Source organism: Sebastes umbrosus, chromosome 20 (assembly GCF_015220745.1).
Source record: "Sebastes umbrosus isolate fSebUmb1 chromosome 20, fSebUmb1.pri, whole genome shotgun sequence".
Taxonomy (NCBI): Eukaryota; Metazoa; Chordata; class Actinopteri; order Perciformes; family Sebastidae; genus Sebastes; species Sebastes umbrosus.
In genome coordinates, this window is record NC_051288.1 from 24,230,748 (window position 1) to 24,257,814 (window position 27,067).

A 27,067-nucleotide genomic window follows, 5' to 3' on the forward strand; every position below is an offset into this window, starting at 1 on the left:
CTCCCTCCCATCATGTAAACCATTGTACAAGCTATTGTACACATGCGTTGAGTGGGCAGTGGGCAGCATCTCGCCGTGTCGGCCCATGCAGGGGGAGACGTCTGAGACAAAGACCTCTGATTGACGACTGAACAATGGAGCAGGGCACTCAGCAGCCTCCTGACTGATCTGAGGGGACGGAGGACACAATGGGTCCTTTTCTGTAGCACCAGGGAGGAAGAGCTAGCATGTTAGCTTAGCTGCCCACAGACATTATAGTGGACCTGCTCCTTTTAATTCACATTAGCAACGTGACACTGACGGATAGTTGTTTTAACTTTTTGCTGAACTTTGTCGACTTTTTGTTTAATTTAAAATGTAATTCCTACACATTTTACAGTAAATTCTTGGACCATATTTGGATTTCTTAATATGCAAATGATGTATATACTTTGCATTTAATTCACAGCTTGCAACTTGCTTGAGTTGTGTAATAATCCATCAAAGTGAACATCAAATCTGCAATGATTTACATTAGCATTGAATGTTAAAGGCAGGGTTGACGATGTTTTCCAGTCTCCACTATTTGTTCTATTGGTTGAAATGGTCTTTACACCCCGACAGCGATCCATTACTGATGAGCTCTGAAAAAGGACGGGAAAAGAGCCGTCATCTGTAGCTGCTGTAATCCTGTAAAAACATCTACCAATCACTGCCTCGAGGTCCGCTTGGAAAGAACCAATCAGATGCCTCCCTGCCTCCCTGCTCGTACTCTACCCTTGGCGTGCACCAGCCTGAACTCAAAGCGCGTCGCCGCCGCACGTTTCCTGGAGAATGGAAGAGAAAACTCAGCCCTGCAGTAGCACTGCTGCGGTTACTTGTCATGAGGTAGCGTTGTTGAGGTCCTCTCTCCGCTCTGTGTCTATGAAGTAGTTACGATGCGGCGGTGCTCGTGCATGTGTGTTTGTGGGGGGGTGTTGACTTGGAAGGAGCCCCGAGGGGAGAGGGTGGATGGATTTAGACGGAGCTCCTGAGGCGATGCAACTTTCAAATAATGCTAGCTTTCCAACATCGTCGACCCTATCTTTAAATGATCATTTAACGTTTAATTTATCATGTAGTAGTAGTATCATGTAGTATCACTGTCCTCATAATGTAACTTTGACAACGATTAATGCCATCCATCCATCCATCTTCATCCCAGCGTGCTCTTGTCGTCCCATTCGTCCAGGACACATGAACATCCCATGTCATTGTCAGCCAGTCGTACCACTTTGTGCACGTCCTGCCTAACATACAGTATGACGAATACTCACACACCAATCCGAACACACAAGGATGAGCTAATCTGAGCATGTATGTGCTGCTCTGTCAAGTAATGTGTGGAGTGTATACAGTTGTGGTAAAGCATTGTTGTTTCTCCCGTCTCATAGTGTTGTGTTGTTTACTCTCCCTCTTTCACTCGTAAATGTACTTAATTTCACTTTAATAATTTTATGTAGGGCTGCCCCCTCTTAGTCGACTAATCGATCGTTTTGGTCTCCGTTGACTAAGATTTCTTTAGTCGATTAGTCGTTTTTTATGCTTTTTTTCATGCTGAATGACTTATTTCCAAGAAACTTATGAGCACATCTCTGGTCAACACCAGATTTAAAGTGGTGTTTTTCTTTTGTAGATTAAATCAACTAATCAATGAGTCGACAAAATCCTACAAGTGTCGAATTTCTTTAGGTCGAGGACAGCCCTAATTACTTTAACATTGCCCTACTCTGTTCTGTTTGTGGGTTTGGAGAAATTAGCTTACCATACGTCAGTATTCAGTTTTGTATTTCTATGTAGGCTGACCAGCTGTCCCTGAGCCAAAATACAAGTCACTCATGACTCTGTTAGTGTTGACAATTTGTCCCTTTAGTTCATTAAAGTAAAATCTAATCTATGGAATTTTTTTTAAATAATGCTTTCCGCCTATATTCCATAATTTCAAGTATATTTCTGTCTATTCTGGCCTTTTAGTGCTGTAGTTTAATGCTTGAACAAGATGCATTTCAAGTTTTAGAGGAAAGCAGATTAAAAAGTCGAAGGTTTAGAAAACAGTGATAAACCAGAAGAGTGTCACGGACATCACCTTTAATGTTTGGGTTGATGCTGAAGGGCTTTCAGGTTGACGAATATTTGTCCTCATTGCACAAACATCAACACTGTTCAGTGCTTGATTTGTACTTCTACCAGTGAGTCAGCAAGTTAATTTAAAGAAACGATATCTGAATATCTGGCAAGTCCTTATGCAAATATCACTGCTTGATTGATTTTATCTGTCAGTTGCTTCAAACCCACAATAACAAATCCTGTACTTCATGTGGGCCTATTAGGAGCGTTTTGGAATAATATGCTGTTGGCCTTGTTTGCAAGGCAGCGGCAGAGGTTTGGCAGCTGGGAAGAAAGAGGCCATTCTTCTGTCGGGAGAAACTGGGATCGTAGTCCTGCTGGAGAGGAAGGAAGTGAGGCAGGCGGCCTCGGGCTGAGAGAGAGAGAGATCGAAAGATAGAGAGAGAGAGAGAGAGAGAGAGAAGGGCACAGAAAGTGAGATATTTCTCCATGAAGTGGACACCAGAACATTACATCCATATAACTATAATAGTAATGATGAAGTTTATTTATATATCTTTCATCAAGACCAGAGATTACAAAGTGTTTTAAAAGGACAGAATTATCAATTCGTATGAACCTGGAAGTATAAAAAGAGACAAATGCCGTGTAGGGAGGAGGTCCGGGTGGACGGGTGGGTGAAGAAACACCAGACTTTCTCCCAGGAGGCCGTTGCTCGAGTCCCGTGTGAAACCAGAAGTCAACGTTGATTTATTTGTCACGTATTTTAACCCAAACCATGATCTTTTCCTAAACCTAACTAAGTAGTATTGCCTAAACCTAACCAAGTTTTAACCTGTGAAGACAACTTTATTTAGAAAAGACTGTATGCATGTAACGAGCAGATATTGACACGTGCGTCATGAGTTGCTGGATATTCGTGGGAAAATGCATGAAAATTGAGGAATTACTTTTCTTAGGATATTATACAAACAATATGTTGATTTCACACCTAAACCTACCTGCATACTGAACACATGCACACAGGTGTGATTGTTGATCTCATTCCAAAACTATATGAGCATTAATCTGCTGCTCTAACAGCCTCCACTCTCCTGCATGTGGACAGGGAGGGAATGAGAGAAACTGGATCTATTCATTGACACATTATTGGCGTTCAACATAGTGACTTCCTTATTGACAGTGATAGAGGGTGGGAAAAAAACTAATATGAGATTGTAACATGCAAAATTGTGCTCTTGAACAGATGGGAAACATGAGTTCAGTCTCATAACATGTGTGGGTTATTCATATTTCAGCAATGTCAATATCTGATAAAGTCATTTATATTGGCTAATGGCTAATATTTAGCTTGTTATAAAGTCCAGTGATCACAAAGGTAATATTGATTCACTAATTAAGGGACTGTTTGTAACTTTCTAAGCGTATAAATGTAGCGGGTCGGGACACATGCGCGCTCGCGTGTGGCCGCTGTCTTGTCTCCTCTGCTCGCCTTCACTCAGACAAGCCGCGCGCGTTCTCGCGTACTCGCTCCACCTCTAGACGTGAACGTGCGCTCACTCCACACTGCAGAAGAGTTAGTTTAGCTCTGAGAATATCTAGTGAATGTACAGTGGACGTTTGTGCAGAAATAACTGCTGCAGCTCCTCCAGACCAACAGAGGTTTCCTGTGTCTTGTCAAGTGATGGGGCTTCGCAGAGAGAAACGTTATTATCTCGTTACCGACCGGGTGCCGGTGTCTCCCTGTTTCCTCCGGCTGCGGGCGGAGACGATAACGTTACTCGCTGCGGAGCCCCACTGCCTCAGCCTGCGCTGAGGCAGGAAAAGCCAACACTTGGATCAGCATTGATTCATGGAGAGACCTTCGTCTGGTCAGCCAACATTACTGCCAAGCAGCTGAAATATAGAGTGATATTGTGTTTTTAGCTGACGTGTGTCGCCTCACTGTTTTGACAGATGCTCGTTCAGGTATATTTAGAGCGAGCAAGCGTGAGCCCGCCGCTGACTTTCGTTGACTTCACGGCCACAGGTGTCGCTGTTAACAAGCAATTCTGAAAGTTACAAATAGTCCCTTTAACATTTTATGCTGTTAATAAAGGTCGTTATTTACTTTTTGGGTTTCCAGCATGATGGACGTCCCTGAATGACCCTGGGAGTAGGTCTGCATTCAACTACACTGTTAGTAGTTTAAGTGGCAGGAGTCTCCCATTACAACGTAATATTGATTTGTATGGGCTGATTTTGATATGTATTGCAATTCTTGAATTATTGAGTTTCTGTTATATTGTGATTATCTTTTTTTTTCAGTGATTTCTGGTTCCGTATTTGATGACTCTGGACTATGCAGAACTCTAGACTGATACTTAAGGTTTTAAAGAAGTAGTTCAACACTTTTAAATACCTTTTTTTTGCTCTCTGGCGTTAGAGTTAGGTGCTTTCACTCCCAACTCTCTCACTCCTTCAGTTAAAACAAACTCAGGTCCGTTTGCCCGTTTAGTACGGTTCATTTGGGCTGCTCTGAAAGCTGTTAATCTATCCCTGGTGCAGCCCAAACAACCGAACCAAGACCGCCTGAAAGTGGTCCCACAGTACGCCGATCATGAGTTTGCCGTGTTAAATGCAACCTGTGAGGGTTTCTGGATAATATCTGTCATTGTTTTGTGTCGTTAATTGATTTCCAATAATAAATATATACATACATTTGCATAAAGCAGCATATTTGAGTATTAAATACTTGACAATCCTCCCTTTAAGGTACATTTTGAACAGATAAAAAAAAGTGCAATTAACTATTTTACTCGATTGACAGCCCTAGTTGCAAGACTTTGATTAGAACCTGGATAGAGCTGTTTGTTGTATGAGTGCTTACAAATAAAGGAAGTTATTTTACCTGCTTGAACACAGATAGATAAAACTCTTACACACCTTTTTAAACAGTAATTCTGGATTCAGTGAGGTGATAAATCCTCAAATACAAATAGAAGGATAGCTGATGATTATAATCCTAAATGTGTATCCTTTGTGTCGTCAGGTTTGAGAAGGGGAGGATCTACACCTACATCGGAGAGGTGGTCGTGTCCGTCAACCCTTACCGCGCCATGAACATCTACGGCCGCGACGTCGTAGAGCAGTATAAAGGCCGCGAGCTGTACGAGAGGCCGCCCCACCTGTTCGCCATCGCTGACGCCGCCTACAAAGCCATGAAGAGGAGGAACAAAGACACTTGTATTGTCATCTCAGGTAACACGGGAAGCCCCCCTGCATGGGCCACACAAAGAGCACCAACATGGTTCACTCTTCTAGTTGTACTATTCACATGTAACTACAAGTCTTATTTTGTCTGACCATTTTTTGTCCTATTTCCTTCTAATATAAATATACAATCCTGCTGTAATAATTCTTTATTTCCTCTTCTACTCAGGTGTTTTCTCTCCTAAAACATGTTCCTGAAATACTTATTAACAAATATTGATATAACCTCTGCTAAGTTAATAAAAGTTAATAAAAGCATAAAACAAATATTTCATGTGGTCACAAGCTGTGTGGCAGCTGGAGGAACCATCCAGAGGATGAAGCTCCACTCAGTGGTCAGAGGGGGAACTGAGCCACTCCACAAGACCCAGAACCAAACCAGACTTTAGTTCTGGGTCTTAAACCTCTGAACCTCCAGAGGTTTCAGGGCCTTTTTTGCCACTGCGGCCTCGTTTTTCACTGCAGTAAATAATCCCTCCACCTCTATGGAAACAGCACAATCATGGCTAAAAGTAGGGCGATCTCAAACATGTCTTTTGTGCCATGTAACACAGTTATAATGCCAAAAAACACACACAAAAAAGAAATAATGCAAGTTGAATTTCTTTGATAATTTATTTTACAAAAATTGAAAAACAAATGGAATCTATATATACAACATTTTTCCAAGTGCCAACAAGTGTTGGGGTCTCCACATGCTTTACATATTGAACTATTTACACCTTTATAACCTCTACTTACTCTATTGGCCTCTCTGATCTGTATAAACAGCCGGCAGTTCAGTCCAAATTTCACCTAATTTTGTTCACAACACTGTCGACCTCAGCCGAGTCATTCATGGCTTCCTAGTTGCGCTGAGGAGCGCAGAATTTATTGTTTTTTACAGGATCTTTATTCTGCAAACTGGTTATTTTTAGCGAAATTTTAAATGAGACTTGTAAAATAAAGTGGTTTTGATGAAATCAAATTTTAAGCTTAGATTTGGTTATGTTTCCCGACGGAAGCGTTTGCCACACATGATTCGTTTGTTTTAGAAATTTGAAAATCCGACAATAATTTCTGTTTTTACAGTGTCTGGCTATAATAAACCGTGTAATTTTGGCAATTTTTTTTTTTTAAAAGAAGACATGCCTGTTCAGATATTTAAATCATTCGAGGTTTGAAGGGGTTAATTTGACAGACAAAATTATAGACCACAAAAATAAAATTATATTTTTTATGATTTTATTATTTACACTTATGCCATTATCATTTTTATATCTATTTTACTCGATTTCATTTACCAATATTTTACTACTTTGAACAACTGTTGATTAAGAATTATTCTATTTTTTTAACATTTTATTACTTCTAAGATCTCAAGTTTTGTCAGTCGCTTGAAAAGCACTTTGAAGTGCATGTCATTTGTTTGAAAGGTGCTACTGTGTATAAATAAAGTGTGATTGATTGATGTATGAATTGTTTTATTTAAAGACTCTTTGCACTGTGTGTGTGTTTTTATTATTACAGGGGAAAGTGGAGCAGGAAAGACCGAAGCCAGCAAGTACATAATGCAATACATCGCTGCTATCACCAATCCCAATCAGAGGGCTGAAGTTGAAAGGTGAGCTGCCGTTATTGACTCTGTTGAACGTGAACACACTGCAGAAGCTGTGCACAGGCTTGGTTTGGTTTGGTGACTAACAACTAACAACTAATATTATCAAATATTATCAGATATTATCAGATATTATCAGATATTATCAGATATTATCAGGTAGGAAGGGAGGAGTTTTTTGTGGATTCCTGATTTGCAAGTCTGTGGAAATATTAAGACAAAAACCCAGTCATACCACAGAGATGTGTTTTGTTTATCCAAATGAGACACCCAAATACACATGATATTTTACTGTGAGGGGAAAACTGTGTCAAAAAGTCCACCACAGAGTGAGAGAGTACAGCAAACATCCTCTTTCTAATATTAGAGGTCTATGTTAATGACCAACACAGCTACAAGAACTGACTCGATGATCTATTTTCTGTTTTCTAGGTCACCTTTATTATCTTATCTCAGCTATTGTAGATAGAAAGTAAGTCATTGTCATATTCCTGGAATGAATACTGCTGCTAGTCAAAGTCTCTGAGATCACAGTGAGATAAAGTTACAGTTTAACAAGGCTTCAGACTAGATCGCTGATAACTGAGAGGGTGTGGACACTTCCACTACATCACAGGAGAAATATGATTACCCAATGGTGTGTGGTTATAGTTAAGTGTGTTGAAATTGATAGATATTAAGAGTAAAGCACAAGATAAGCTTTGCTGCTCTGCAGGATTTGAGAGCTTGTGGTTCTACTTTCACAACTCTGCAAGTTACTTTGTATAAAACCTGCATTTTTGTATTCTGTTTGGCCACTTGATGGCAGCACAACAAGCTATAAACACAACATTGGCATCATGTTATACAGTAGATATGGTGGACGTGTTAAACTATTAACTAATCTAAAATACTAGGAAAGTATAAAGTAGGTTCTTTATCCCACCTCTTCACAGTACGAGTCGCTCTTTTATCCTGGTTGTACTTTCTCAACAATCTCTTTACCTGTGACGTCGTCCTGCCGTCCCACAGGGTGAAAAACATGCTGCTTAAATCCAACTGCGTCTTGGAGGCCTTCGGGAACGCCAAGACCAACCGCAACGACAACTCCAGCCGCTTCGGCAAGTACATGGACATCAACTTTGACTTCAAGGGAGATCCAATCGGAGGCCACATCAGCAACTACCTGCTGGAAAAGGTAAAGGTCACACCAGGTGGTGATGGTGAAGTCAGTGATTTCCTCACTGATTTAGTATAATAAAGTGTTGTATTGTAAGTGCAGATACTATTGTACCCACTGTAGGTAAATACTGGAGAGGTTTCCCCATCAGGCCTGCGGAAACTATTCAAATAAAGTAATCTGAGAAAGAAACATCACTCTGTTGGTTGAACTGCTCCCAATTCAACCTGTGACGAGGGGTTATATGTAGACAGAGCTCCACTTTAAAGCAAACCAGCAACATCGAGGTTTAAAAAATACGGCAGGTTATTTATATCTATGTTCTGACAAAACATCAATTTATCACAGAAACGCTGCAGTTTAACACTGTGGTACAAGACACATAGATATAATACATAATAATAATAATATTAATAATAATGCATCAGATTGATAGAGCACTTTTCAAAGTTCTCAAAGACGCTTTACATACTGTGGAATACAATAAAGAATATAAAAACAAGCAGTAACCTTTTTAACATAGGCAAAAAATAAAATTTAAAGATTTGAACATTTATCATTTGATGAACATAACAGTAATAATAAGTATTGGTACTGCTAACAGTTACTGTTCAATTTTGACAACAGTTAGGGTTGCCAGGTTGTGTTGACAGGTGGATTGAAATTGTATGTATTGTGTGGATTGTGACGAAAAGAGAGCTGAGCCGGAAGGCAAGGCTCTCGATCTACCTGTCAATCTTCGTTCCTACTCTCACCTATGGTCATGAGGGTTGGTTCATGACCGAAAGAACTAGATCGCGGGTACAAGGTGCCGAAATGGGTTTCCTCAGGAGGGTGGCTGGCGTCTCCCTTAGAGATAGGGTGAGAAGCTCAGTCATTCGTGAGGGACTCGGAGTAGAGCCGCTGCTTCTCTGCGTCGAAAGGAGCCAGTTGAGGTGGTTCGGGCATCTAGTACGGATGCCCCCTGGACGCCTACCTTGGGAGGTGTTGCAGGCACGACCAGCTGGGAGGAGACCACGGGGAAGACCCAGGACTAGGTGGAGAGATTATATCTCCACACTGGCCTGGGAACGCCTCGGGATCCCCCAGTCAGAGCTGGTTAATGTTCGGGAAAGGGAAGTTTGGGGATCCCCTGCTGGAGCTGTTGCCCCCGCGACCCGACCCCGGATAAGCGGTTGAAGATAGATGGATGGATGGATGTGTGGATTGTGTTTCATAGACAATCTGGCAACTTGGGTGACGTCAGAAAAACATACAAAACTTATGGATCAGTGTGTGATGATTATTCATAATAAGGTTTGAGGGCAAATTACGGAGCTTTCCCGGAAGAAACAACAACATAGGAGGATGCTGGGATAAGGCCTAGAAATACGGGAGAAACCCGGGAAAAAACGGGAGTGTTGGCACGTCTGTTTTAAAGTATCACACGCCAAAACATTAGGAACCACCGGCCTGGTACTGTAGGTAATAATAGAGCTTTTAGAGTGACAAAATTTCCCTCACTTTGTCGTTGCTTTAAGACGGCTGTTATGTTACTCTTTCCTTTTTTTCCCTCCAACAGTCCAGAGTGATTTTCCAACAGGAAGGAGAGAGGAGCTTTCATTCATACTACCAGGTAAATGTGTGTGTGTGTGTTTGCATGTGAAGAGAGCGTATGTGTAATATGTGTGTATGCATGCAGTCATTCATTGTGTGGAAGACTGATGTCACCAGCAGGAAATATGAATCCATGCAGAACTTCTGAGTCATCAAGAGGCCTTTTATTCCTTCATGTGGGAGTTTAGGGAGGTGAAAGTGAGGCCACAGTTTGTTTTGGAAGTAAAGACGCATTCAATTCAAACATGGTGGACAAATGCTGATGACTCAGGCTGCAATCTGTACATTATGCATGAGTAAACGTCAGGAATTATATGTTTGCTCTGTATAATAGTGTTTCTGTATGACGTGTTGTAAGTACAGTGTGAATGTTTTTGGTCTTTCATTAGCTGCTCAGAGGAGCTCCAGATGCCCTGCTGCGCTCTCTTCACATCCAGAAGGACCCGACAGCCTACAACTACATCAAAGTTGGAGGTCAAATTAAGGTACTTCTTATAATTCAACTCACAAATGGAGGTAGCAGAGTATGAAACCCCCCACAACTAAAGTCTGAGAGCGTCAGTGTGACTTTAAGTTTGTTTGCAGACGGATGAATACAATCAACACACGACTTCCAGATGTGCGTTTCCTCACCACAGTTTACACGTTCTTTAAACAAATCAGGGGTACGAGTGTAAAGTATCACATGTAGTATCACATGTAGTATTTCAGTAATCATCATCTCTCTGTAAAAGGAGTGTTTTTTATTTAGACCTCCGCTGTGCGCCGCCGTCTTTGGGTGATCTTAATGAGTAGGAACAAAACCACTTGACAGCAACAAACAGCCTGATGTCATGGAACACAAACGGCTGAGGTGGCGGTTTTTGTACTCTGTGTGCCTCAGCGAAACATCGGTTTGTAATTTAATGAACTGTGTGAATTTGATATCCCGGCTAGATTAAGTGGTAGAGAAAGGAAAAGGCTGCGACTCCGGGACAAAACACTCACGGAAAATGTAATTTATCTACATTTTATATTTGCTTCAGCTGGAAAAAAAAAACCAAATTGTCCAAATTGTTAAAGATAAAATGTTGAAAAAGTGACAATCTGGCTTTGAAAGCTAACTAGACATTGTAATGATTGATCCCGTCAACTTTAAAGGTGTTATATTAACATTTGTATGTTGAAAAATAATTAAAAAACAATAATGCATCCACAGAGCTTTTAGAAAGGTGCAGAATAAAAGTATAGCTTTTCCTAAATAATATGAAATAATCATTTAAAAAGTGTCTGAATGTTATCAATCAATTGCACCTTTAACTTTCAGTCATTTTGTTGTCATCCTTCTCTAACATTTCTCCTTTCTCTCTCTCTCTCCAGTCTTCCATCAACGATGGCGCCGATTTCAAAGCTGTAGCCGATGCCATGAAAGTGATCGGCTTCACAGGGGAGGAGATTCAGACTGTTTACAAGATCCTGGCCACCATCCTACATCTGGTAATACCAAGATAATATCAAAATCCCTGCTCCTCTCTTAACGCCAGCTGCGTCCCAGTAAGGGAGATACTGTGTGTAGATTTTAGACAAATGAGCGCCATGTTGGCAAAGTGGACCAGCATCCTCGCCAAGATAGAGAGAGAGTGCACGGCTTTGAAAATTCACCCGTTTGTTTACTTTCTTTGTTTCTTTTTACCGCTGTATTCTGTGTCCAATGCGAAATCAGCTCACAATTAATCTTACAAAAAAATGTCTGTAATGGTTTCTTTTACAGCTCTATAATTTGTAATAATAAATTTGTATAATATATAATAATAATAATAATAATTAATTTGTAATAATGTCCTATTTTGGTGATTTTTTAATTAATTAATTTTCTTCTTTCTTTTCCACTCATAAATGTATTGCTTTTGGATTTACATATGATGATAACGTTATGGCATGTTCTTTGTATTATTCATTTATATTGTAGGATGAAATGAGTTTGTATCTTGGAGAACAAAGTACATGTATGGCTAAATATAAAGTAAAATAAAAAATAATATAATAATAATTGTAATAATAATATAAATTGTTTTTTTATCGAGGGAACCAGTCCATTACTTCCTGTTTTGCCTACAAAAATACATCATCCTTGGAGCACTCTATATTTCTGAAACAACAACACACAGACTCTGAGAGGTAGTCTGAACCAAGACGGCAAACTTTAATACTTCTTTCAACCTTGACGAAGGCAGCGCAGACCAGATCCACTCCTTCTGTTCTAACCTTTCACAATAAAAGCACCAGACATGTAATATTCACAGGTTGTTTATTTGTCACGCCCCTGGTGAATAAAGGCCTGAACTCTCTGCAAGAAAGCGAATGAGTGCATTTTCCAAAATGTTGAACTATTCCTTTAACCAAAATGTACTGAAGAATAATCCGTCCTCTCTGGCTTCTCTTTTAGGGCAACCTGACATTCGGGGTTGACGGTGATGTGACCTTGATAGAGAGCACGAAGCTGGTGTCCGTGATCAGGGAGCTGCTGTCCACCAAAGAAGAGAACGTGGAGAAGGCCCTGCTCTACCGCACCGTGGCCACGGGTCGAGACGTCATCGAAAAGCAGCACACGGCACAAGAGGCCGGCTACGGACGGGACGCTCTTGCCAAGGTTATTGTTGGGAAGATATAAAATTACATGTTGTTGTTCATCTGTCAGGCAAAGCACTTCCTCTGTAGTGGGCTGCACAGAAAAGAAACAACACTGGCCAGCTGTTGCTCAGAGGGTTGTGACATTTCACTTGGTGCTTGGCGGTATTTTTTTACTGTGATTCACACGAGCGTGAGTCACAATGTTGTGACTCCAGACTGAGGCTGGAGACTGTGGAGGAGGCAATGCATGTAGGCCGTTTCTAAACCAGCACTGTGGGCTGTGAACAAAAGTCTGACTCACTGATATTGTGACATTTAACTCTCAGTGACCCATCTGTGCTAGACTACTCCGAGCCCCTTGAGCAAGGCTCACCGCCTAGCAGCTAATTGGGCTACTACACACTTTTAATGCTTTGTCGTCCTCAGGCCATGTACGAGCGCCTGTTCTGCTGGATTGTGGGACGAATCAATGACATCATTGAAGTGAAAAACTACGACGCCAGAGTCCACGGGAAGAACACCGTCATCGGGGTGCTGGACATCTACGGGTTTGAGATCTTCCAGAACAACAGGTTTGGATTTTTAATTTAATTTTTAATTTAATTTAACCCATATTTAACCAGCCAGTTGCATAAAAGTCAGACTTGCCTTAGACACTTAATCTTTTGCATAAAGCTTCCCTATGAGTTACTAATGTCGTGCAATGCATTATGGGAGAAATAAAACACTTCACAGAGGAGAAAAAAGGGCGGATGCAACAGCAACATCATACCAAGTATGGGAGAAAATAACAGAAAAGATAAACAGCATAAATCCAATGGTCATTAAAACTGTTAAAGCTATTCAGAAACAATTGAAGAATATGGTAAAAGAATCCCCAAAAGTAATGGATGAACAGTTGATATAGTTAGCTAATTGATCTTCTAACATACTCCTATCCTATAGCAACAGTGCTCTCACTTCAGACTCAACATTCCTATCTCAAATTAAGTCATTCATAAGATTTATGCAACCGACTGGCTTAGTTAGACTAGTCTAACCTGACAATCTAAGGCCAAAACTATACTCATATGCAACTGGCCAGGTGGCTAAGAACACAGCAGTGAGACAGAATATTCCACCAATATAAAAAAACTTCAAAACATCTGCATCTTTATGTGAAACATGTTACATTGGATTACATCTCTCTGTATAGAATGAGCAATACTTCTAATTAACATTTCATCTCCTCTGTTTCTGTAGCTTTGAACAGTTCTGCATCAACTACTGTAATGAAAAGCTGCAGCAGCTCTTCATCCAGCTGGTGCTGAAGCAGGAACAGGAAGAGTATCAACGAGAAGGCATCCCCTGGAAACATGTAAGGAGGTTGAGTTTTTCAAAGATTTTAAGAAATGAGTTGGATTACTTTTATTCACTTGTCAATGTATTTAGCCTGCTGTATATTCCTGTCATGTTAACACAGTGTGTTTTATCCTCTGTGTCCTCTGTTGTTAGATTGATTACTTCAATAACCAGATCATTGTGGATTTGGTGGAGCAGCAGCATAAGGGCATCTTCTCTGTGTTGGACGAAGCCTGTATGAATGTGGGCAAAGTTACGGATGAGGTTTTCCTCCAAGGACTCAATGGCAAGCTGGCCAAACACGCCCACTACACCAGCCGCAAGGTAGGAAACACTGAACTCAGACTTATTACTGTTTTTGACATTAACTAATAGAGACTTTAGCTGCACAGTTTCAACAACATACCAAAACACAACAACAGACACAAAACATAAATAATAAATAATCAAGGCAAAATAATGGCACAAATTCAACTACATTGTTCTGTAAAAAACGGATTTTAAGATATTTTAAAGCCCCCTCCAGCCAGATTTACTTCCTGTTTTTTGGTTAATAAAAACAGAGAATGGGGGTGTGGTTAATAGTCAGACGTAATTCATTACCACGGCGACCAGATTGCATCGTTTTTCAACCCAGTTTAGATGAATTTACTTTTTATCAGACCACAAATGAGACAAGAATTAGCGCAACACGCCAACTCTCTCACACTCGCTCTCTTCTTCACCGTCTCCTCCTGGTGAGGCGTCCGTCTGGCTGCTGCTGCACCGAGGAGCAGCACCGCCGCACGCCGGCCACAGCGCAACACAGGACGCAGAGGTCCGGCGTTTGAAATGCAGTTTCGGGACGTTTTGGAGTAGCACTGTCCAGCACCGACACCGCACCGGGCTGCACTGTGATTCGTTTATTTCTCCAACGGGACCTTTCTCTTGTTTTCTTTTGGGCTGAAAGTTGTGTGCTTCGGACCTGTTAGAGGCCGGCAAACCTCCAAAACGGCATCGGCTGCTTTGCGTTAATTTATCTCCAGCAGGAGGAGACGGTAAAGAAGAGAGCGAGGGAGAGAAACAGTCAGTGTGTTGAGTTAATTCTGCACGAAATTTAATTATTTTGTCAAAAAACGTTTGGCAAACAGTGTGTATTTATGACTCAAATAAATATGAAATATCATAGAAATGACAAAATACACTCAAGGGGGGCTTTAAAAAATATTAAATATATTATATAATAAAACAATCAAATGAACAATAAATCTTCATATAAACATCCATCAGTATATCAGCTTGTGGTGGTGCAGGATGTCGCTGTAGTAACCTGAGAACAGCAGAGGGCAGATTACACCGTGCAGTAAGTAACCATTAGTGCCTGAACATGATCCTGTTAGTTTTAATAATCAGGAAGGCTCACAGTCTAATTCACTCTAATGGTCTCTACAGCCAGACTAAACATGAACCAATCTGCTAACATCCACAGTTTCTGTTTGGGATCAGATGACTTGGATAAGGTGAAAGTCACTCACTGATCTGGGGTCAGTTTATGCAGATGTGTATGCAGATGTTGAGCGTGTAAAAGCTGCTAAGTAGACTTCAAAACACAGTTTTTAAATGACTGCAAGTTTCTATACGGACACAAGGGGGCATCAGCTGTCAGAGAGAGCGAGCCGGAGTCTGACTCGACACTTTGCACAAGTGATGTCACTGCCAGCCAATGGGAGCGTGTGGAGCTGGTGCTTTGCTGTGTTTATGATGGGTGTTGGAGGGAGAAGGAGGCAGGAGGGCGGGAGGTGAGAGGGAATGTATTTACACATTTATGAGGAGAAACCAAGCAGAGAAACTGGGAAGAAGAGAGGGAGATGGTGATGCAGTGAAAATGATTTCTGGTCAGTGTACAGTACTGTAGATGTAAATACTTAAAGCAACAGGCCACAAAGTGAGGCTCACAATGCCTATTCAGAGGCTTCCTGGAAACTATATGTTCCCACGCAAGAACCAATACTGAGCCTTAGAACGCATTGAAGTTCAATGTGAATAAAACACACACTGTGAATAAAGCCAGGTTGAGTCAAGACGAGGTAAAGATTGTTCCGGTGCTGCAGGGCGGCGTATTGATCCGTGAGTCGATACTCTCCCTGCTGTCGCCCCTCTGCTGCTCTCTGACCTGCTCCTCTGGACTTTATACAGACTTGTGAAACTTACAGTGATCCAGCTGTTACTTCCTGGAACCAATATTGGTAGGAATCAATATTAGCCAGAGATCCTTTTTCTCTGTACTGTCTGGAGTCCTGTTGCCAGGCAACATTAACATAATGGACTTTCTATCAGGAAGTAGTGTACATTGTCGGAGGCTTTAGTGGATCTCCGGGGTATTTGTTTTAGTGTGTATTACCATTTAAATGAACATGAACAGTCATGAAAGACGAGGCTCACATGTAACTTTTAATGTTGTCATTGCATCAACAGAAAGCTTTCATAAGCACTAAATAAACATGTAATAAATGGTTTATAAAGCACTGTAATGTGGTTATAAGCAGCTATAAGGACTTATTTAAGACAACTGTGTTTCATAATATTATAATGCATTATCTATTTACACACCAGCCTCCACAGGAGGAGTTATAGTTGTTAGAAAATGCATTGATATACATCTGTTGCAACTACATTATAGTGTTTTTATAAAATAATTTATTAAATGTTTATATACTGCTTATAAGGACTGGACAATATGACGATATATATTGTCAAAACTATATAAAAATGTCTATTGTTTATATTTTTTTATATCGTTTCTATCGCAATATAAGCTAGGCCTGTATTTATTTCTTTTTTCTTTATAATTTCACTTAAAACTTTTATGTTCATTTTGCACTCAAGTCCTTAAAATGAGAAACTACGCAGTACTTTTCATTTGTTAAGTATTTAAGTTCACACTGGAGTATACAAAAATAGGTTTTACCATGTGGTTATTTCATGTAGACTATTTATTTATTTATTGAACTACCAGAAAACATGCTTTATCGTGATATATACTGTTATCAAGATATGAAATGACTTATATCAGGCAAGACGGTTTTGGTCATATCAACTGTTCATAAATGCTAAATAGGGCGAGTTAAAGTAACATGTTCCGCATGTACAATAGAATTATTCATGGTATTGCTAAAATTAGCCTTTGTACAAAATAATACAAAATATACGAGTTGTGTACGAGACACTAAAATTGACTTTTTATGCCTCCGCGCCGGCAAAAGCAATTTTCGGGTTGTTCGTCCATCCAACTCATTCTTGTGAACGCAATATCCCAGTAACGCCTGAAGGGGATTTCTTCAAATTTGGCACAAACGTCCACCTGGGCTCAACGATGAACTGATGAGAATTTGGTTGTCAAAGGATCGTGACTGGTTGGCGGAGGCATTCAACTGCAAGGCGGTAATTCTAGTTTCATTATGTACTAGAGAGAAACCGATTAGGTTTAGATTTATTAGATTGACCCTGAAAAGATACTCCTGGTTTCCAACATGAGAAGTAGGGATGTCCATAATTATCCGATTAACGCTATCGGATAAAACAGATAAAAGAAATGTTAATAATTAACTCAAAAGTTGAGCGGCTCAGAATGTTTTTCAAAATGAGCATCCCTAATGAGAAGCAATGTTAGTTAAAAAGCAGAGTGTATATAGGGGTGTATGTTCATACATATTGTCTGTTTCCTTTACTGAATGTATTTGAGTAGAAAAAACTAAGTCCTCACATCAGAGGTGGAACACTGGAAGAACACAATAGAGCCACATGGGTTGAATAAATCTTTTCTCTATATTTCATTCTGTTCCTCTTAGACTTCTTTATTTGACCAATACCAGAATGAGCTCTTTTTTTGTCTGTGGACTTATGTTTATTGAGACATTGACTAATTTTGAGGGTGAGTAATTGTCCCATTTGGACATTAATTGAAAGGTGTAGCAGGAGGACTCTCACGTGTGATCAGACTTGTGTTTTCAGCACCACTTAGTGGTCATAGTGATATTTGCAGTCTTTTTTTATTGTTTTTAATTTGTGAATTACTTTCATCCAAAGAAAGAAAGAGAAAGAAATAGTCTCCCTGTATATTAGTCTGACCCAAAATAGACATCCTAACCCACACTCAGGATGCAAATGAGCTGCTGGGGGAAGTTCTGAGGCTCTGTGAGGGTACAAAGTGTGCACGAGCTCTGCAGACTTTAAACACCCACCGTGGCTCTCCAGCAGCCTCGTAGCTCACATTTCTTCAAGTCTGCGTGCCAGGATGAAAGTGTGAAGGTTGGAATAAAGATGAAGTGAGAGAGAGAGGTGCAGAGGGAGAGACTGGGAAGCGAGATATGCACATGAAGGGAGAGAAAAGGGTTGAGGCATGTAGGGAGAGTGAAAACGAGGGCTAGAAATAGAGTAAATGATGACTGAAGTAGAACCTGTATTAGTGGTATATTTCAGCATATTTTAAGGCTCCACTCATCACTATATTTTTTTAAATTAGCAACGCATCAAATGACTACTGTATGTATAATGTGAAATGCTTGTAGTGAGAGAACAGCAGAGGAATCTGCTTCACTCTTGTAGCTCATTGTTTGTTTTGGTTTTCCGCTCCACAAACTTCACTCATCAACCTCATTTCCAGCAGCAGCAGCAGCAGCAGCAGCAGCAGTCAGCAGCAGCCAGCTGTTTTCAGTGTAAAATCCTCCAATAAACCCAGTGTGCACTACCAGCCCAGCACCAAATGGCAGACAGGCAAAGTTAGCAACTAGCTGGTGAACACAGAGAAACATTTAACAGAGAGAAACACAGATCTTTTTCTCAGGAGTTGGTAGAGACAAAAACAGGTTAAAGTGAGATCTGATATTAGATTTCCACTCATCAGGTGGCCAGAAACACGACTCCGAATGAACGCTAATGTTGCACCGCGTCTGCTGGATGTGTGAATATGCAAATTTGCTGACATGTTCGCCATAACAACTATAAAATGATAATGTCAATATTTACAGCTTCACCCAAGTGGCCAGAAAACTAATTTAAGCTTTGTTTTTAGTGCAGTACCTTTTCACTTCTTTTGCCACCAGCTGATACAACAGTAGACTATCGACTATTATATACTGACGTCATAGATTTACACATACATTTTGTGAAGATGAAGATTATCGGTAGGCATGGGACGATATGAACATTTCATGTCATGATTATCATGGACAAAATAATTCCCTATATTATCCCAATAATCATCAAAATCCTAAAATGGCACTAAAACATCTGGAATCACTTTGCCTCACATTTTGTTAAGAAACAAATAGTTGTATTGTATCACAGATAGGACACACATCTTTTTTAGTGAAAAGCAAATAATCTTAAATGAGGTCATCATAAATCATAAGGTCTCCCTGCATAAATAAAAAATAAATAATTTTTAAAAATAGCAACATTATGTCATTTTACATGATAATTCCTGTATTTCCTTTTTTAAATCAGGCTCTATTTTTCACTTTTCTACCATGAAGACAACTTTTTCAAGTCACTCGTGAAGATATTCAAGGTTATCCTGCTAATGGAAATTCACCACGAATCAACTTAGTGTTTTTTATCCCTGATTATCAGTGCTGCAACTTTATGTTAGTGATATTATCAGTAGTATAAGACTTAAAGATGCTGTACTGCAGTATGTGGTGTGTATCTAAAACGAGACAGCTTTGTATGCCGATACCGTCACACATAGTTTGCACTAATGTCTCGTTTTTTTAGCAAATAAAAATGTATGCCCTGAGAACAATTTGAAAGTTGTTATAAGCACATCAATATTCTGCCCACTGTGGCTTTAATGAAAAAGAAAATATTTATATATACCTCATTTATATGGAAGTGGGATTTCTGTGAGGAAATGTCAAGTAACCGTTAAAGCTGCGTTTTATAGTGAAATATCTGAAAAAAGTCAGACCTACTCTTATAAAAATTATTCAGCATAAACTTGTGTTACTTTATAAAGTACTGTAGTTTGAGAAAAAGATCTCAACACCAGGTCCAACTCGGTTGCCGAGCAACTCCATCAGATGAGGAGGGATGCAAGTTGGTTGAAAGCTTCAGAAACGAGTACTATCAGTCAGACCTTGAGTTGAGATATTTTTGTCAAGCTGCTCTTTTAAAATGTCAAAAATGAATCACAACAAAGAAAAGAATACAGAAATGAATAAGTTCGGGGAAATGGAAAGGGAAAATTGTGCATAAATAGATTAAAATATATACATAAATGCATACGCACATTTATTATAAAATAAAACCAATGCAAAATAAATGAATAAATATAAAATTAATTAATTTAAAAAATAATATTACATTTAAAAAAAATGCAAAAAGTAAATTAACTTAACAATTGATAAACAATAATTGCAAAATGAATAAATAAAAAATAAATAAAACAAAATAATAATTTGAAAATGAATCAAAATAAATACATAAATAAATAAATCAAAGGGAAAATTAGACAGAAGAGTAAACATATAAGGGAATTAATACAAAGATAAATAAATAAAGAAGCAAATTAAAACAGAAATATCAATTTTTGTCACATTTTATCAATTAATTAATGGCTACATTTATTTTTAATATTATTTTTGCTACATTTAATTACATATTTATCTATTTATTGAGTCATTTTTCATTTATTTTTGTTCCATAGCCAACACCCGTCTCTCGCTGCGGCTACCGCCACAAAAACAAACAAAAACATATATATTGATTATATCATGCAGAACACAATGAATCAGAAATGTATGAGTGCATCACTGCCAAGAAATGAGGAGAGATGCAAAGGAAGAGACTGAGTCAGAGGTCTATTCTAGGAGATGTCCTGTAACACAATCTGTGCTGGTTGTCTGCAGTTATATACGATCTCACTCTGCTTCCAGTACTGAAGGATGCTAGACTCTGTCTTTACTCGGTACACCTTGTCCTGGCTGTTAACCCTCTTCATTCATTCATTCATTCATCACTAGATGCTGCAGGTGCATAGTACATCACACCCACGTTTAATGGCACGTGGCTGTCACAGTGCACAAAGCATACAGTACATACACACAGTCCTGAAAAAGACAGATCAAAAGCAGAAGAGGAAAAGAAGTAAGTTTAGATCGCTAACAGATGCCCTCTGTTGTGAGCGTCCACATCTCAATATGTCATGTTGCTTCGCAGTCTGTTGATGAGAAACTCTTTTTACTGGCTTCCAGGCTCCTCAGCCTTGTTATGAATTAATCAGACGCTCTGAGCTTGTTTACAGAGATGTCTTTCTTACCGAAAGGGAAAGGCTTGAATGTGATGCGCTGCGGATGATGATGCTTCAGTGTGATCTTTTCTGCTTGTGCGTTGGTGCAGTAAAATCCGGCTGTCTCCAGTTGGTTTCCATCACGTTGTGTTTTAGACTGAAACTGAACTAGTTTCATAAATGTTTTACTTTCTTTTTTGACCTTCTGCCAGCGAGCTGCGTAATTGTTTACTTGAGTCATACAGTGTTTTATTCTATTTCGAGCTCATTGCACCACAGCCAAACTGGCTGAAGATGTGCTTTATTTTTCTTATTGCCTTTCTTCCTCTGTGCCATGGAGCTCCACTGTTGTCCAAAAATGATTAAAAGCACATTAATCTGCCCCCAGTATGTGTGTAGGTGCACAGCTGTTCAGCAAACTAAACACATGAGGTTGAAGACAGCAGTTGGCCTTTTGCAGTTTTTTAATGGCAGTATTGGATAAAATGCAACAAATTAAATGATACTGATTACAAATCAGGAACAATTTTTTTATTTAAACAAGAGTTATATCGAAACTGAATTAGCACAGCAACAATAAATCTGAAGTACCACTGAAGTATACAGTAGGTAACTGTCAAACTAATTACATTAACGCTCCAAACTTGCGATAAATAAAAACTGTCATGTCCGTTTTCAAAGGGGTCCCTTGACCTCTGACCTCCAGATGTGTGAATGTAAATGGGTTCTATGGGAACCCACGAGTCTCCCCTTTACAGACATGCCCACTTTATGATAATCACATGCAGTTTGGGGCAAGTCATAGTCAAGTCAGCACACTGACACACTGACAGCTGTTGTTGCCTGTTGGGCTGCAGTTTGCCATGTTATGATTGGAGCATATTGTTTTATGCTAAATGCAGTACCTGTGAGGGTTTCTGGACAATATCTGTCATTGTTATGTGTTGTTAATTGATTTCCAATAATAAATATATACATATATTTGCATAAAGCAGCATATTTGTCCACTCCCATGTTGATAAGAGTATTAAATACTTGACAAATCTCCCTTTAAAGTACATTTAGAACAGATAAAAAATGGGTGATTCATTTGCGATTAAATATTTTAATTGATTGACAGCCCTGAAAAGCATACAATATGTCAGTCTTGTGGTACAAGCTTGTTTCTGCTGACCTCTAGTGGTACAAAACGAATTTCTTGCAGATTTAAATATTTCCGTGGTGTCTCTGTAGGATCCAATGGGTTAGTGGAGTCCCAGAGACAGGAGAGGGACAGAAAGTATTGACAGACGGAATAACTCATCGTTGGTTTTGGTCTTTTCATTGGTTTTATTTATTCTGTAGAATAACATCAGCCTTATTCTTTAATCAGCTGAAGCATCAACATGTGTCTTAGCTGTAAAATCTTTAATTTCTGTTCCCTGCTCCTAGCGGACGGTTACAATCCTCTCTTTGCTCATGTTTTTTTTTACTCATCTCCTCCCCTCCCTCATCCCAACGCTCTCCTCGTCTCACTGTACTCCGCTTTGATCTTCCCAGATGTGCTTTTTTTTTTACTTTTAATCATTTGCTGACACGGTAGTTTCTTTTGGAGCAGCCATCCTGGCAGCTTCATTTCCTGCCTCTCCATACTCTCTCTTCAGTTGTTTCTCTTCCACAATCAGCTCTCTGTTGTCTTCACTTCCTTTATCACTTCCAATTCTTTATTTTTATTTTCTCACCTTCCATCTAAATGTACTTTTCTCTCAGCACGTGGCGTGTACAGGTGCAGCATGCTAACAGGATGTGATGTGTACATGTGTGTCCTCCGCCTGCTGCCACATGTATTTAATGCATGTAGGGGGTCTGCGCTAAGTGGTAAAGCTTTCAAGGGCCATGTGTCGGTGATGCTAATCAGAGACATACTCCATTCATTAGCTCCAGGGAGGCACAAGGTCACCAAGGACACACACACAGAGAGAAGTGTAACTGAGTTCTATGAGAGCATGAAGCAGTGGATGTAGTAGCTTCATACAGATATATATATAAGTGTGTCTAGAGAGGATGTAGCTCGATGCTCAGTGTTTTAATTCCCTGACAGCTGCCACTCAGTGCATTGGGCATGAGATGCACTATGAATCTCCTCATCTGCCGCCTGGATTAGCTCCCGCGGTACCCACTGTGAGTTGCTGACAGGTTGCTGCTCATCGGGAGGTCTGGCTCGTGCCCTCGTGCTGTAGATGGCTGTGATTGTTGGAGAAGTGAGAAGTGGATAAGGAGTGTCAAAATGACCTATTATATGTATGTGGACAACAGAGCAGTTTGATCCACCAGAGAGAAGTCTACCAGCCAACACTAGGTCTGGGCAATGTGACGATACATATCGTCAAAACTTTATAGAAATGTCTGTCGTATATATTTCCATCGTGTATTTAAACACACTTTTTCTTAAATTCTTCAACCTTATTTCAGTGATGCTATTTCAGGCAGTAAAACACAGTGACTATGCTGAGCAGGCGTACTGTACCACTCCGTGAATGTAAAGCAGCGGTGGTGGTGAGAAAGAGCAAATTCAGCAAGCTTTCCCGGCCAGGACCAACACACCTTACAGAATAAAATACCAGTAGCATGTGCAGTAGCATGAATATGTTTCAGATGAATCGTTTGGCCTATTAAAGTGTCAGAACCCAGTCCAAAACCCAAAGATGTTCTATTTACAGTCATGTAAGATGAAGGAAAGCAGCACGTCCTTTACATTTGAGATGCTGGAATCCATTAATCAACTAGCTCAACTACATATACGTCAACGAAGCCATCTTTTCCAAAGCTGTGAAGTAATAATTCAGTCCTCTACAGCCAGCCTAGCCTTCATATTACCCTCTTCTCTCATTTGAAAATGGATTTTCTGTATAGTAGAAATGACTGATAGGCAGATAGTCAAATCAAGAGATTAATTAAGGAGATAGAAAGAAAGCGGTTTCACAGAGAGACACTAGAAACTAGACTGAGGTAATGCCGTGTTCACGCTACACGAGAATCAAGCTGATTTGGTGCCTGATTCCTCCCTCCTTGATGGTTCTAAAGATGATCTTTCCAGATGTTCCTGTGGTGTGAGATATATGTTAAGAGTGTATTTTAAACCCCCGATCGTCTCGGCCGCACCGATTTCAGATCTTAAACATGCTCAATTTTTTTACGATGGGATATCCTTTTGTGTGTGGGGAACCCCGAGGACCGCCGAAGACACAGTCACGGTGGAAAGAACGATAGTTTTATTAAATATAATATAGACAAAGGCAGAACGGAGCAGGCCGGGTGGAGACAGGAACATATAAATGAGAGAAAGTTGCAGAGAAAAAGAGTCAGGAAAACTGTGAAGAGAGGGAGAAGTGAGGTGAGAAGGTGAGAGACGGAAAGGGAGAGAAAATAACAAGAACATGGTGGACCGACTGTCTCGGGTACAGACTGGAGCAGCACCCGGTGTTAAAGTGACAGGAAGTGATGATAAGATGCTTCTGCACATTCTCACCTTTAGCTCTCATTACTGTCACAAGTCTTAAGATTGTGTTTGCAGAGAAAAGTCATATATCACCACAACCACTGTTCACTTTAACTATAGAAGCACTGCCTCACATTCACTCTTGTGTGGATATAATAATATGTAACAGTGTATTCATGAGGTTTAACAGCTCAGCAGCGGTCAAGTACTGAATCCAATTATTGAATCAGAATTCATCTCTCAAAGTTTGTAAGTAACTGAAGGCTAAAATAACCAAGGTCAAAGATGTCTCATCACCTTTTGTTGGCTGAGAAGCAGAAACACGACTTTTATAATGAACACTTATACTCGTACTGGCAACATAAATGTAAAAACAAGCTGGCTACAACTAATAGTTATTTTCATTATCAGTTAAACTCTTGATTAATCCACTGATTTCTGAATGAAAGTGGCTGAGAGCAACTCATCAAGTTGTACGTCGCCAATAGCAGACATCATTCTAACTTTTATGATCCTTTAATAACATTTCAGCCACCGCAGTCATCGCCTCTCTTACAATCCCACCATATAGGCGAAGGGCTTTTTGTGTTTCATTAGGATGTACGCCACTAAACGAAGCCTCTGTTGCTGCGTCAGCCTTCGTCAGTTTGGTAAACAGAGACTGTTGTATTCAGCTCCTTTACCTCCTCTGTTCGTGGACTGCTACCAGCCGGAAGGTCCCATAAAAAGTTGTCGTGGACTGCGGAAGTGCCGCTCGACGTTACATCTTTAACTAACTGACACGCTTATCATTCACATTCGTGAAAAGAAACGACCCATTCCTCATGAGAATAGGATATTCTTTGTCTTTTATTGGCTATTTTCTGCGGTTGTTGTCAAATCCGGTGTGCGCTTGCAAGTCGGCCAACATCGCCTAATGTTACGGCGTCACGGCAGCGTAACTCGTTTAATTTGACAGCTGATTGGCAAATAATCATTTTGTGTCAGAAGGGGCAGGGCGGGATGTCTGTGAATTTGATTGGATAGAAATTTAAACAGGTTTCCGAAGTGACTTTGTGTTTTCAAATTTACATATTCTTTGAAACTTTGGCGAGCCACTCGCTCAGAACGGTCAAAGCGAGATACTGGTAGTTTGCAAGCTACTTGTTGGAGACAAGTCAAAATTGTCCAAAATGCCCATTACAGTTTTATAGAGTCCAAAATTATGTCTTTAATTGCTTGATTTTTTTCCATCCATCAGCTCAAAACCAAGAGATATTTAATTTGCAATGATTAAAAAAACAGAAAAGGCAAAACAATAAATCACATTTTAGAAGCTGAGATTAATCAACTAATTGTTTCAGCACTAAAACCAACATCTCCCAGTGTGTCCTGGAATAATTGTGTCCATGCTGCAGGTCGTAATATCTCTGAGGAATAAATGCTGTCATATAAATAAGCTTGATAAATATCGGTACGTGTTTATTCCCACTGTTGATTATTACTTCTGATTTAGAAGTGTAATATAATATAAGTCTCCTGTTGGCTCATCTTAATATTCCTCCACTCCTCATTCAGTCTGACCTTGTTCTGCTTCTATTCGTGTGTCCTCCGTCTACACACACACACACACACACACACACACACACAGCCATTTCCATCACACCCTCGGTCTCAACACTAGGCTGAGTCCCAAACACAGAGGAGGTGCTAATAATAAAGCTGCCAAGAAGTGTGTGTGGTTGTGTGTGTGCATACTAGTGCATGTTTGTTTGTGTGCTGTAAGTGCATGTGTGTGTAACTGATGGTGATGGATGCGGGGTAGTGTGGCTTCCAGCAGATGCAGGCTGTCTGTCTGATAGTGCATCTGTTTGTCTCTCTCTTCTCTCTGTTTGTTTGTTTGTGTGCATTCATGTGTTTGTTTCCTCCAAGTGTCAGTAGTATTTATCTCCTGGAAATGGGTCTTCTTCATTTCCAAATAGATTATCTCCTCATCTTCAGACAGTCATGTCAAGCTCTTGTGGAGATTTACAGGCTTGAAATTAAGATCTTGAGACTTTATTGAAATGGTGTTTGGAGCTCTATATTAGAGAAAGTGTTTCTAATTGTGTCCCACTCAGCCGTTGCAGAAAGCAGTGATGTACCAAAGTAAGCTAATCGAAGCCAATCAATAAGGTTATGAATAATGTGAACGCTAGCACTAGCTGAGTCAAAGTTAGCTGTGCTAAGTTTGGAAATAACTGAGAGGGTTAGTTGTGATCTTTTGAAGTGCGTATACTTCTGCGTACTACGAGGTAAAATGACTGTTTTTGTGAATGTAGTCTGGTGGCTTTGACGAGAGGGATATGACGACTTCAGTTCCCGTCAGAAAGGGCTGCCTGACGGCGAGGTAAAGCAGCTGTGGACGGGAGCAGAAGAAACATATTATAGCTACCTAAAACAAATCAATATCCAATCAAGTATATGCTATATTTAGAATATTTTCACCGCTTCACCTCAACATCAGACAGCCCATTCTGACTGGGACTGAAGCCGTTATGATGCTGTCTTCAAAGCCATTCATAAAAACAGTCATTTTACCTCGAGGAACAGAGAAGTTGATTTGTCTACCGCTGCATTGACTGGTTAGTTTGTGTTATTTTGCGACTTTGGGATACGTGGCGTCCACAGCAGTACATTATTTAGCTTCCGTGCCGGCGCTCT

At 40.0% G+C, this 27,067-nt stretch overlaps 1 protein-coding gene across 4 annotated transcripts in view; it reads left to right on the plus strand.

Moving 5' to 3' along the window:
• Positions 1 to 27,067, plus strand: part of myo1d (myosin 1D) — a 112,293-nt gene that overhangs the window by 20,309 nt on the left and 64,917 nt on the right. For all 4 annotated transcript variants that reach the window (XR_005204600.1, XR_005204602.1, XR_005204601.1 and 1 more), the window contains exons 2-11: positions 5,117 to 5,325; positions 6,847 to 6,940; positions 7,946 to 8,111; positions 9,655 to 9,708; positions 10,079 to 10,174; positions 11,049 to 11,165; positions 12,115 to 12,318; positions 12,726 to 12,871; positions 13,542 to 13,656; positions 13,794 to 13,964. Coding sequence is in view for 1 of the 4 variants with exons in the window: in XM_037754275.1 (XP_037610203.1) it covers positions 5,117 to 5,325; positions 6,847 to 6,940; positions 7,946 to 8,111; positions 9,655 to 9,708; positions 10,079 to 10,174; positions 11,049 to 11,165; positions 12,115 to 12,318; positions 12,726 to 12,871; positions 13,542 to 13,656; positions 13,794 to 13,964 (1,372 nt within the window). In the remaining 3 variants the exon portion in view is untranslated. The remainder of the gene's footprint in view (positions 1 to 5,116; positions 5,326 to 6,846; positions 6,941 to 7,945; positions 8,112 to 9,654; positions 9,709 to 10,078; positions 10,175 to 11,048; positions 11,166 to 12,114; positions 12,319 to 12,725; positions 12,872 to 13,541; positions 13,657 to 13,793; positions 13,965 to 27,067) is intronic.